The 12,947-nt window shown below is 31.3% G+C and overlaps 1 protein-coding gene and 3 non-coding genes across 4 annotated transcripts; all 4 read left to right on the forward strand.

Annotated features, from left to right (window-relative positions):
* The first annotated feature begins 2,345 nt into the window (after window positions 1-2,345).
* On the forward strand, window positions 2,346-7,470 carry LOC124945968 (glyoxylate/succinic semialdehyde reductase 2, chloroplastic). Its single transcript, XM_047486512.1, has 11 exons — window positions 2,346-2,704; window positions 3,257-3,338; window positions 3,448-3,513; window positions 5,246-5,321; window positions 5,416-5,471; window positions 5,552-5,636; window positions 5,698-5,758; window positions 6,135-6,187; window positions 6,300-6,370; window positions 6,943-7,120; window positions 7,221-7,470. Exons 1-11 carry the CDS (start codon window positions 2,485-2,487, stop codon window positions 7,389-7,391), a joined length of 1,119 nt encoding a protein of 372 aa, XP_047342468.1. The 5' UTR covers window positions 2,346-2,484; the 3' UTR covers window positions 7,392-7,470.
* A 1,678-nt stretch (window positions 7,471-9,148) lies between these two features.
* On the forward strand, window positions 9,149-9,222 carry TRNAT-AGU. Its single transcript has one exon. It is a non-coding gene; the product is annotated as a tRNA-Thr (tRNA).
* Window positions 9,223-12,106: 2,884 nt separating this feature from the next.
* On the forward strand, window positions 12,107-12,180 carry TRNAT-AGU. The gene has a single exon. It is a non-coding gene; the product is annotated as a tRNA-Thr (tRNA).
* A 389-nt stretch (window positions 12,181-12,569) lies between these two features.
* Window positions 12,570-12,643, forward strand: TRNAT-AGU. Its single transcript has one exon. It is a non-coding gene; the product is annotated as a tRNA-Thr (tRNA).
* Window positions 12,644-12,947: the final 304 nt, after the last annotated feature.

Consider the following 12,947-nt stretch of genomic DNA (forward strand, 5'->3'; position numbering starts at 1 on the left):
TGTGGCAATTTCATAAATATATTTCTTAAACGATAATAAAGAAAACAACGTTAATATTTTTTTCATATGTCAGCCAAGACATTTTTTTATACAATTATTAATAAAAATGAATTAACCAAACATAACTAACTCTTCCTCTTCCTCTCCACTTTCTTCACCCTTTTCTTCTTTCACCTTCAACATTTTTCAACAGTATCTAAGTTCAGTTCGATTTTTACTGTGTTATTTTCTCGTGACAAAGACTTCGCCGTTATTCTACTTTGTCGTTTATACGTTTTATCTACACTAATATGGACGAAGATGAAAGGATTGTCTTATTCGTTGTCGTAATATATCATAAAAATGCTATATTATTTGTTGTCGTTAGGCTAAATATGGAGATTTATATCATTTGATGCAATCTGAAAATTTTAAAATTTAGGATTTAAAGTTAGATTTGTACTCTTTATACTGATCTTACTTTTTTTTAGCAGGTCTTTAATCTGGTGAAACTTTCAATCCTCCAAGGAAACTTTCTCATATGTCCATCGGATTTCCTTGCTCAATTTCTTATCCTACTTGTAATTAATTCTTCATTATTTGAGAAACTAATGAGCTCTTTAATCACATTAAAAATGTGTTGAAAACAGTCATATTATCCATCAAAAATCTTGAATATGACCTAATAATATGACAGGTTCATGTAATCATTTTATCATAAACTTTACAACAAAACGTTCATACATTTTGTCTCCATTTTTGTTATCCGTAGTAAAACCCCGTACCCATCTATCATCAAGATAGATAATATCAATTTTGTGGGTGATAGTCTTTTTTTTTTTTTTTTTTCAAACTTCTCTATCTTTTGACCTTTAGCTTCAATCAAGGTATAATTCTGTATTAGTGGATCAAGAGTAATGGGTTCTAACTCAACATTTCATTTCAATTCAATGATATTAGAAGTTATGTTCATGTAACAAGACTAATTGAAAAGGGTATAATTAAGATATAAATACAAGTTAATTAGAATGTCTAATTCAGTATTTGATTTTTAAGAATTTAGTTTGATTAGTGATCTTAGTCATGCAAATTAATTTTGTAATATATTTAATTTCAAAATTAGTATATAATTATCATGATAATGAATGATTTAATAAAAAATAAATTGAGGCTCAATACAAGAATATCAACAATTATTAGTATTGAATTGTTATTAAACATAAATCCATATTTAGGGTTGAAAATGGTTATTAATAACATATTATTTATATTTATTTATTAATTATTACTTGCTTAATACAAGTTGTTAATATAACTGTTTTTTTCTCTTTCTTTTAATTTAGGATGACTATAAATTAGTCATATATCAATGTTGAACATTTTATATAAATATTAATGGTGATACCAACTATATTAATGAATCTAAATTTGTTAAGTTTATAATGAATTTGGATACATCATCTATTGGGATATAACCTATATAGCTTACAAATTGGGTTATCAGTCATCGGATTATGTCTTCAAATTTACAAGAGAATAAGAATATTGACATCTACCTAGTTAATGAGCTAGAGATACCTATAAGCGTTGACACATAAAATGTCATTTTATATTTGGAAGGTGAATCGGTTGAAGTATCGATTCATGATGAGATTGAAGTATTGATTGAAAAAAAGATTGAAGTACTGATAAAACACTGATTGAAGAGGAGAATAAAAAATCGATTCTTCTTCAATCGGTATTTGAATATCTTATTCTATTGGTATTTCAACCTCTTCAATCGGTATTTCAATATCTTCTTCAATCAATACTTTAATCTATTGACCTTCCAAATATGAGATGACACTTTCTGTGTCAATAACTATAAGTATCTCTAACTCATTAACTAGTAGATGTCAATCTTCTTATTCTCCAGTAAATTTGAAGACATTGTCAAAATATTTTTGTCGTCTTTTATTGAGACAATTTTTGTCGATAAATCGTGATTAAGTTTGCAATAATATAATTTGACTAATAGCTCAATTTGTAAGCTATATTTATTATATCCCGATGTAATATAGTTGGTGTAAACATTAATATTTATATGAAGTGTTCCACGTTATATATAACTAATTTATAGTAAAAAATAATAATTAATTATATTAATAATTTGTATTAAATCAGTAATAATTAATAAATAAATACAAATAATGTTATCCAACAAAATTTTCGACCCTAAATATGGATTTATGTTTAATAACCAAATATATTTAAATATATATAGTATTGTTTCCAATAAAATTTATGAACTTATTTTCTACAAAAACAAAAACAATTATAGTAAATAAGCTGAAATATGACTATTGAACTGAATTCTGAAAGCCTTGAAAGCCACCAGTTGGCAGTTAGTTTTTCTAGCTATATCCATCCCCTCTTCGTCTTCTTCAGCCCATACCCTCTTCCATTCCCTTTCCCTTGCAGACGAGTGGGCCAACTGAGAAATTGACAATAAGCTTCCATATTGAAATGGCTACTACCCTTTTCAAGGCCAATTTCACCCCCTCTTCTCTTCTAACTTCATCTTCTCCCACCTTTCTTTCTACTGCCATGGCAAGCTGTTCAAGCTTCTTCCATCGTTCGCCCACTCATTTCACTGCTCAATCTCGCTCTTCATCTTCGAGAAGACCCACATTTCATCCTTCCTTTAAGGCCTTCTCTTCTCAGATGTCAGTTTCCTCTGCCATAGGTACGATTACTTTCTATTATCTCTTTAGTCAGACCTTTACACTCGAATTTATCAACTGGGTATTCAAATTGGAAGCTATTAACTGTCAATTCGTCCAAAACATACTTACCCTAAACAGAATTTAACTTGCAAATTAAAAAATCATGATGACATTTTTGTTTATTGTGTTAAAGCTTCTATCTAGGGATATGAAAATTTGAAAACCCACTCTTGGAATGAATGCTTTGAGAATAAGACTTGTTGGTTTTGTTAATTCATGGGTAGGAGATGTTATTGGAATTGGAAACATCTTAGGGAGAGTTTGAGAAGCAAAGGAAGAACAATTAGACAGGAGGCTCAATGTATGGCCTTCTAATTCAAAATAATTGCACAAATATGAAAAGATCTTGAGAAACTAATAGTGAAATTAATAAGAGATGGGATTTATTGGATCTTGGTAATGAAATATTTTGATTGAAAGGATGATGTTCTATAGATGACACAAATCTTCAACTTGGTCATTTTGATTATCCAATATTCTAACTAAATTTGAGATATATTTTGTACGTGCAGTGGCTGTCATTCCAGAACGCATAGGCTTTCTTGGGCTTGGAATTATGGGCACTCCGATGGCGGAAAATCTCATAAAAGCAGGGTACAGTTTGATAATTAACGATGGTTAAAGCATATATGTTAATTTGTTTCTGCCTGTTAGAAATACTGTAGTAACATTTTATTTTCTCTTATAATTGGCTTGTCTGCAGATGTGATGTAACAGTTTGGAATAGGACCAAGAGTAAATGTGATCTGCTAATCTCGCTAGGCGCCAAGTAAGTCGGATATTAATAAACTCAACAGGAAGAAAGTATGCAATTTCTACATTTCATTATGTTTAGGATAAAAATTAAAAATTGATGTTTATGAGAGCACCCATCAAGAACAATTATGAAACACATTTACATCAGTTCGAAAAAACTGATTTAAGGATAACAAAAATTAACCGTTAGAGTTCGTACCCATTTCCCTAAGAGCAATAGAAAAATAATCTCTGAGAGAAATCAAAGCATAGTTATGTCGCCTTCAATTCTCTGAGATTGAACATTGCAAAGATTTTGAAGAAGATGAAACTAAACTGAAAGTATTATAAAACAAATTAGCAGTTTCAATAGAAGTTAATTAACTTTCACTAATCTAGAAGCTCATTAACTGCAATGCTATAGATTAGTTTCAGTTATTTTATGTTTCTAGATCCCCTCCTCAAGGGGAAGCTTGGTTTAATAAAGCTATTTACTTATTTGATTTTCAGAAGTAAAGTTATGGCGAAACTAAAATGAAGAATAGATATGACCACATAAGATGATTTATTCTTCTAGGGTTTTCGGGTGTTAGTTATTTTTTATTTTTATTCTGGCACCTCCATGTAGGTCATGTTGTGCTGATAAGCTTCACTTTTTATCTGTGGCAAGTTTTGTAGAATCACATAAGTCTGGTGAAGATGTGAGCCCCTTGTCCATGCTGTGCATTCTCTCATTATCTTTTTCGAATAAATGGTCATTTTATAAAAGGGCGTTAAGAAGGTGAATAAAAACAAACAACAACAATAAATCAAGTTAAAACAACCGGTCCCATACAGGGAGTAAGAAAAAAAGAGCAAAAAATATACAAAAAGTCTTAGAACGGCCTAAGCTTGTCCATAATGTGCAGACATTGAGAATTATCTCATATCATTTAGTATCAATCAATGCCTCTAGACTTCTATGACCTAGAGGTTGTTTGAGCTTCAGTTATCGGGTTTGTTTGAATTATTTGAAGATAATAATCATAATCTTGTGTTTAATCATAATCTTTAGTAATTATTTGAAGATAATAATCATAACCAGATTATCAAAATCCCATGTGTAAAAGATCATGTGTCCTTACAAAGCCTATTTTAAATTTGAATTGATAAATTAGTAAAGAATATAAGGATATATGTCTTTTAGATGGCGTTTGAGATCATTTGATGGAGTAAGAATTGTGTCAAGATTTTGCTCGATAACTTATTGAGTACTGTTTTTTAATTTTTATTTTGTTTTTTTCTTTTCATGTTTTGTCGTTGTGCTTAAACAATTCTTTTCATTTTTAATATACATGGACCTTTTTTAAATAAAATAAAATTGTGTCATGATTCGATTGCTTGGATAAATCCCAAAAAAGAATTCCCAAACAAGGCCAGATGTCAGAGTAGAAAATGCAAATTCTAGAAAAAGTTTACTCATTAGATTTTAGTTGTTGTGTGTCATAATCGGATTTTGTTGTTTAAGCCTTGTTTGATGTGAATTATTTCAAATTATTTCCAAATAACTCACTATCTAATCTTCCATCACATCGTTCAAATTAGCAACCAATATAAAACACCCTCTATCTTAAAACAAGACCTTAGATTATTCTCTGAAACCAGTCTCAACTTAACCATTTTAGTCTTGCTGACTGAAAATATTTTTAAGTTTCTCAATGAGAAAAAAAAGTGTGGCTTTGTTCTTTTGCAGTTAATATCAGGAAAGTGAAACTTCTTGCCCGCAGGTACAAGTCATCTCCCGAGGAAGTAGCTGCATCTTGTGATGTCACATTTGCCATGCTTGCAGACCCTGAAAGTGCAGTAAGCATATGCTTGAATTTGGTTGAGCAAGGCCACCACCTTTTATCCATAAACCAATTTGTTGTTGTTTATTCTTAACCCCTCCCTCTTTCAGTTTGATGTTGCTTGTGGAGAGAATGGAGCTGCAAGAGGAATGACTGCAGGAAAAGGGTACCGATTCAAATCGCGATTTTCCTCCTGAATTTTCTCCTATTTCCCAAATTTCACATTCTCCATGTTGATCTTTGAAGATATGTGGATGTTTCTACGGTTGACGTTGATACTTCTAAAGTGATTAGTGCACGCATTAACGCCACTGGAGCGCAATTTCTTGAGGTGAGTTTGTTTTAGAGATTAGTTTCCTCCTTGCTTGGTGGTTATGCTGATTTTCACCTAGGCTCCAGTTTCAGGGTCTAAAAAGCCAGCAGAGGATGGACAACTAATATTTCTAACTGCTGGTAAGTTGTTTTTTGCCTCTTGTTTCTATAAGATGGTAGAGTTAGTTTGTTTATGATGTGGGTTAGGGTTTAAATAACCCCAAAATGGATGGCCCAAATACATTACTTTTCTTCAACCCTATATTTTTTGGAAAAAAGTCCAAAAAATTATTGTGTCTTCCAAACCAAAAGCATGTATTTTCAAACAATATATCATAATCTAGGAGGAACTAGAATTCGAATCACAAGTATTATGGTGATTAAAGGAAAACCAATTGCTTCAGGTTTAGAAAAATACAAATGTTGCTGCCTATTATGTGTGGGTAATCTTGTGTTTAATGCAACACACTCTTATATGTAATTTCTTTAACCTTAAGTCATAGTTACAATGTTTCAGGTGACAGATCTTTGTTTGAAACTGTGGCTCCAATGTTGGATATAATGGGGAAGGTAATTATTGGTTGATATATTTATATTGTTCCTTTTCTTTTTCTTCTTTTTTCATTAAAAGTAATTTGTTTTTGTTTTCACTTTCCTTATCCTTGTCGTTCCTTAACTTCAGTCAAAATTTTACCTTGGCGATGTGGGTAATGGAGCTGCAATGAAACTCGTCGTCAACATGATTATGGGAAGGTAATAATTTTTTTCTTTACCAGTTTTTATCAATGTATTATGATGTTGAATTTCTTGTTCACTTTCTTTCTTTGGTGACTTGTATTGGAGGGTGAAGGCCATTCCATTGAGCCTATTTGGTTTCAATATTTTTTTTTATCTGGATTGAAACATTGATAAAACTATATAATAAGGAAGAAGCCAAAACATTTTAAATCACATCCAATGATCTAGCTTGTGATCTAGCTTCAAATACAACTCTACACTTCCTTTACCCAAAAATTTCTAACAAAAAATGGGATAATAATATCTTTTAATAGCTTTGGCAATTTTTCAATGGGATCCAAATTTAACCAACTTTGAGGAAAATGCCACTTTCCAAATAATGTTTCTATTTTTCTCCTTTCTCGCACTTTCCTTTTGTATTTACTGTAATTTAAATAAAGATTATGGGAATGTTATGTACTATCTTCTTTGATGAGTCCTCTCGAGGCTCATATCATTCCGATGATTGTATGTTTTTATTTATTGTGTGCTGTTTATGAGTTGAAAGTATTTCTACTAACATATCCAAAATATCTAACAAATTGCAGCATGATGGCTTCATTCTCAGAAGGATTACTCCTCAGTGAGAAAGTAGGATTGGATCCAAAAGTTCTAGTGGAGGTTATCTCACAAGGGGCAATAAATGCTCCAATGTTCTCGATGAAAGGTCCTTCGATGGTCCAATCCAAATATCCTACGGCTTTCCCCCTCAAGCATCAACAAAAGGTTTGTTCCCCACTATCTACTATCATATCTTCCATTTCATGGATTTTAAGAAAACACTGATCGGTCAGACTGACTTAAGATTGGTTTGGAATGTTTCCAGGACCTTAGGCTTGCTTTGGGTTTAGCTGAAAGTGTTTCACAACCAATACCAATTGCAGCAGCCGCAAATGAACTATACAAGGTGGCTAAGTCTAACGGGCTTAGTGACAAGGACTTCTCAGCAGTTATTGAAGCTTTGAAAGCGAAATTGCAAAGTCAATCGAAGGATTAAATGTTGTTTCACAATCTTTTTCTTGTTAAACAAGTTTTTTGGGTGACAAATATATCTAACAACGCTCGTGTTTTTGTTATTCTCTAATTGAGTATTGAGTTTAACTCTCAACCAGAGCAATTTAAACTAAAATTATTGTTTTAAGAAAAAAATACATGATTTGATTTATCTAACAAGTATGTGTTTATTTTTTTTATTTGCGAGAGATCTAAATTAACTTTTATTTCATTCTCGATAGTTTTTCAAACGAAAAGAAAGCTCTTGTAGTTCAGTTGGTTAGAGCACCCATTTAGTAAGCGGGAGGTCTTGAGTTTAACCCTCAACAAGATCAAATTACCCTCAACAAGATCAAATTACATGATCTTATTTTCAAAATAATTATGTCTTGATTGTTTTTTTTTTTAAGTTTTTGATTGATTCTCTCTAACTTTTTAAAAATGAATATCAAACTCTTGTAACTCAGTTGGTTAGAGCATCCGTTTAGTAAGTGATTATTTTTTCAAAAGTTCTTGATTGTTTTTTTATTGATTCTCTCTAAAATTTTTAAATGAATATCAAGCTCAGTTAGTTAGAGCATCCGTTTAGTAAGTAAGAGGTCTTAAGTTTAAATCTCAACAAGCTCAGTTAGTTAGAGCATCCGTTTAGTAAGTAAGAGGTCTTAAGTTTAAATCTCAACAAGAGCAACTTAAACTCAAATTATTGTTTTACTCGAAAATACTAGATCTGTTACTTCAAATACGTATATCTTGATTATTTTTTACGATTAGAACACCCATTTAGTAAGTGGAAGTTTTGAGTTTAACTTTTTTTTTACAAAAGTTCTTAATTATTTTTTCTTCATTTTTCAATAAGCACCCGTTTAGTAAGTTTGGAGGTCTTGACTCCAACTCTCATATTTTTAAAACAATTATGTCTTGATTGCTTTTTTTCAAAAGTTCTTGATTGTTTTTTTTATTGATTCTCTATAACTTTTTAAATGATTATTAACCTCTTATATCTCAGTTGGTTAGAGCATTTGTTTAATAGGTGGAGGTCTTAAGTTCAAATCTTAAAAAGAGCAACTTAAACTAAAATTATTGTTTTACTCGAAAATACTAGATCTGTTATTTCAAATAAGTAAGCTTGATTGTTTTTTTTCGATTAGAACACCCATTTAATTTAGTAAGCAGAAGTTTTGAGTTTAACTCTTTTTTTTTACAAAAGTTTTTAATTATTTTTTCTTCATTTTCTATAAGTACCCGTTTAGTAAGTCGGGAGGTCTTGACTTCAACTCTTATATTTTTAAAACAATATATATTCATTGCTTTTCTTTCAGGAGTTCTTGATTATTTTTTCTTCATCATCACTAACTTTTTCAATGAATATCAAGATTTTATAGTTCAGTTGGTTTTCAATGAATATCAAGATTTTATAGTTCAGTTGGTTAGAGCACCTATTTAGTAAGCGAGAGTTATTTAGTTCAACTCTCAACAATAACAACTTCAACTTAAATTACATGATCCTCCTTTTCAAATAATTATGTCTTGATTGTTTTTTTTAAGAGTTCTTGATTATTTTTTCTTCATTATCTCTAACTTTTTTTTAATAAATATCAATTGTAGCTCAGTTGGTTAGAGCACCCGTTTAGTAAGCGGGAGGTCCTGTTGAGTTCAACTCTCAACAAGAACAATTTAAATTACACGATCTTCATTTTCAAACAATTATGAGTTATTGATTATTTTTTATTGATTCATTCTAACTTTTCAAATAAATATCAAGCTCTTGTAGCTCAGTTGGTTAGAGCACCCGTTTAGTAAGCGGGAGGTCTTGAGTTCAACTCTCAACAAGAGCAATTGAAACCTAAATTATAATTATAGTATATCTTGATTGATTTTTTACGATTAGAACACCCATTTAGTAATTAGAAGTTTTGAGTTTAACTCTTTTTTTTTTACAAAAGTTCTTAATTATTTTTTCTTCATTTTCAATAAGGGGTTCAAAATTGGTTCTCTCCAATTAAAGTATCTCGGCTTTTCTCTCGATGCTAAATTCAGTTGCAAGGATATTTGGAATCCTATTATTGAGAAAATGGGAAATAGGTTGGCACTTTAGAAGAGCAATTGAAACCCAAATTATAATTATAGTATATCTTGATTGATTTTTTACGATTAGAACACCCATTTAGTAATTAGAAGTTTTGAGTTTAACTCTTTTTTTTTTTACAAAAGTTCTTAATTATTTTTTCTTCATTTTCAATAAGGGGTTCAAAATTGGTTCTCTCCAATTAAAGTATCTCGGCTTTTCTCTCGATGCTAAATTCAGTTGCAAGGATATTTGGAATCCTATTATTGAGAAAATGGGAAATAGGTTGGCACTTTAGAAGAGCAAACTTCTCTCTAAAGGCGGTAGGTTGGTCCTCATTAAGACCTCCCTCGCAACAATCCCAACATTCACTATTGTACTCTTCCATATTCCTGCATCGGTGGCCAGCAGAATGGACACAATTATTAGGAATTTCCTCTGGGGTAACTCCAACTCAACTAAAATCTCATTTGGTGAGATGAGACACAACGAAGCTTGAAGTTGTTGACGGAGGACTCGAAATCAAGGATTTCTCCCTTTTCAACACTTCACTCCTCTATAAATGGTGGTGGAGATTCCTCAACGAAAACACAAGCCTCTAGAAGAAAGCAATCATCGCCAAGTACAGACTTCAAGATATCGAATGGATGCCTCTTTCTAGGTAGAAGCCTTTGGGGGCGTATCTATAAAACATGGAAGAAGCTCCATCCCCTTCTCATTTTTACGGTTGGTAATGTTGGATTTTGGATTTAAATATATATGTAGAATATATTATTAGATTAAAGTCATTGGCTTAATGATTATGAAATGAATAATTGTAGATACCCGTTTAGTATTTGTTTATTTGGTGGCGTGACAAAACAAATATTAATAATATGGTGGGCCTTCTTATATTGTGACTTTAACAATATATGAGCTTCAACTAGGGTTAGGTCCCTGAGACAAGTATTATTTAAGAAACAGGAGAGGGAGATTCAAAGAAGAACTCTCATGCCTTCTCTCTCTCAACTCTCCTCCATTTTCTTGTCCTTTGATTTCCCCCGTCAATATCATAGGAGAACGGATAATACTTAGTCTTGGAAGACCTAGCCGTTCCTTTCAAGAACAGATCAATCCGGATCTACAATGGGATCATCTTCAGGTACGCTTCCGCTGCGTTATAATTATAGTATATATTCATGATTAGGATAATGATAAACATTCTATCAGGTAATGGTAAGAAAATTGATTTTTGGAATGATATGTGGCACCCCAACGGAAAATTGTTAGACACTTATCGGGATATTTTTGAGATCTCTAATAAAAAGGAGGCTAAAGTGGTAGACTATATTCCTCTCACATCTAACCAAATTATTTGGAAAATTCCTTTAAATAGAAAACTTTCCATCGACGAGGAGGGAAGACGAGTTCTCCTCATAGATGCTCTTACCAACGTTTCAACTAACCTAGAGACTAATGACAAATTTTCTTTGTCTGGCTCTCCTGATTTTAAAACCAGCTACATTTATCATGCGTCTCTCCAAAATATTCAATCCCGGTTTCCTTAGAAAGAGGTGTGGAAATAAAAAATTCCATAAAAATCTCGTTTTTTGGTTGGAAAGTTATTAATGGAGGAGTCTTGACAACTAACAAAACTGAAAAACAAAGGATTTCATCTCGCTAGTAGATGCAATATTTGTTTGAAGAGTGAAGAATTCATTGATCACATTTTTCTACATTTTGACCTTGCCAAGAGCATGTGGACTCTTCTGCAGAACCTTCTTCAATTTCATTGGGATACACCATCAAAAGTCGTTGATTTCTAGGTCAAATGAATTGAATTGTGTTCTAGAAACAAAATCGCGGACGACTGAAAACCAATTCCCATCATCATGTGGTGGACAATATGGAAAGAAAGAAATAGAAGAGCTTACGAAGGGAAAAGTTATGGATACGAGCGTCTCAAAAGATTTATGTTACACATGTTCGCTTCAATCCGAAAAAGAGGGACTTGTACGGGATGGAATTTTTTTGATCTTATTGGCATTTAAAACACTTATGTTGTTTTCTTATATATTGTTTTGTTTTTTACTTCCCTTTTGTAACGTTTGAACGCATCTTGCGTTCTTTTTAATAAAAATTGACATTTTTCAAAAAAAATAAGCACCCGTTTAGTAAGCCGGGAGGTCTTGACTTCAACTCTCATATTTTTAAAACAATATGTATTGATTGTTTTTTTTTTCACGATTTCTTGATTATTTTTTCTTCATTATATCTAACTTTTTCAATGAATATCAAGCTCTTATAGTTCAGTTGGTTAGAGAACCTATTTAGTAAACAGAAGTTCTTTAGTTCAACTCTTAACAAGAGAAACTTTAACTTAAATTACACGATTCTCATTTTCAAACAATTATGTCTTGATTTCTTTTTTTAAGTGGTCTTCATTATTTTTTCTTCATTATCTCTAACTTTTTCAATGAATATCAATTGTACATCAGTTGGTTAGAGCACTCGTTTAGTAAGCGGGAGGTCTTGTTGAGTTCAACTCTCAACAAGAGCAACTTAAATGTAAATTACACAATCCTCCTTTTCAAACAATTATGTCTTAATTGTTTTTTTCAAGAGTTCTAGATTATTTTTTCTTCATTATCTCTAACTTTTTCAATGAATATCAAACTTTTGTAGCTCTGTTGGTTAGAGCATCCGTTTAGTAAGCGGGAGGTCTTGAGTTCAATTCTCAACAAGAGCAACTTAAAGAAATTACACGAACTTACTTTTCAAACAATTATGAGTTCTTGATTATTTTTATTGATTCACCCTAACTTTTCAAATGAATATCAAGCTCTTCTATTTTAGTTGGTTAGAGCACTCGTTTAGTAAGCGGTAGGTCTTAGATAAGCGGGAATTTTTTAGTTTAACTCTCAACTAGAGCAATTTAAACTCAAATTATATGATTTTTTTTCTAACAATTATGTCTTTATTTATTTTTTTTCGAGAGATCTAAATTACTTTTTATTTCATTCTCGGTAGTTTTTCAAAAGGATCTTTTTTTCAAACAATTATGTATTTATTTCTTTTTTGTGAGGGATCTAAATTACTTTTTATTTCATTCTCGTTAGTTTTTCAAAATAATATCAAGCTCTTGTAGCTCAGTTGGTTAGAGCACCCGTTTAGTAAGCGGGAGGTCTTGAGTTCAACTCTCAACAAGAGCAACTGAGTTCGCTGGAATTCTTCAAACAATTATGAGCAATTTAATTAAATTCAAATTATATGATTTTTTTCAAACAATTATTTCTTTGTTTTTATTTTTTTTGCGAGAGATCTAAATTACTTTTTATTTCATTCTCGGTAGTTTTTCAAACAATTATGTCTTTATTTCTTTTTTTGTGAGGGATCTAAATTACTTTTTATTTCATTCTCAGTAGTTTTCAAAAGAATATCAAGCTCTTGTAGTTCAGTTTGTTAGAGCATTCGTTTAATAAGCGGTAGGTCTTGAGTTCAACTCTCAACAAGAGC

Source organism: Impatiens glandulifera, chromosome 7 (genome assembly GCF_907164915.1).
Source record: "Impatiens glandulifera chromosome 7, dImpGla2.1, whole genome shotgun sequence".
In the NCBI taxonomy this organism is placed as follows: Eukaryota; Viridiplantae; Streptophyta; class Magnoliopsida; order Ericales; family Balsaminaceae; genus Impatiens; species Impatiens glandulifera.

Bases quoted from the DNA above. Each gene is read 5' to 3' on its own strand.
- LOC124945968 (XM_047486512.1), top strand. From the start codon at position 2,485: ATGGCTACTACCCTTTTCAAGGCCAATTTCACCCCCTCTTCTCTTCTA. The intron at 5,472-5,551 runs GTACCGATTCAA...TGATCTTTGAAG, and splicing joins GGAATGACTGCAGGAAAAGG to ATATGTGGATGTTTCTACGG. The intron at 5,759-6,134 runs GTAAGTTGTTTT...ACAATGTTTCAG, and splicing joins ACTAATATTTCTAACTGCTG to GTGACAGATCTTTGTTTGAA.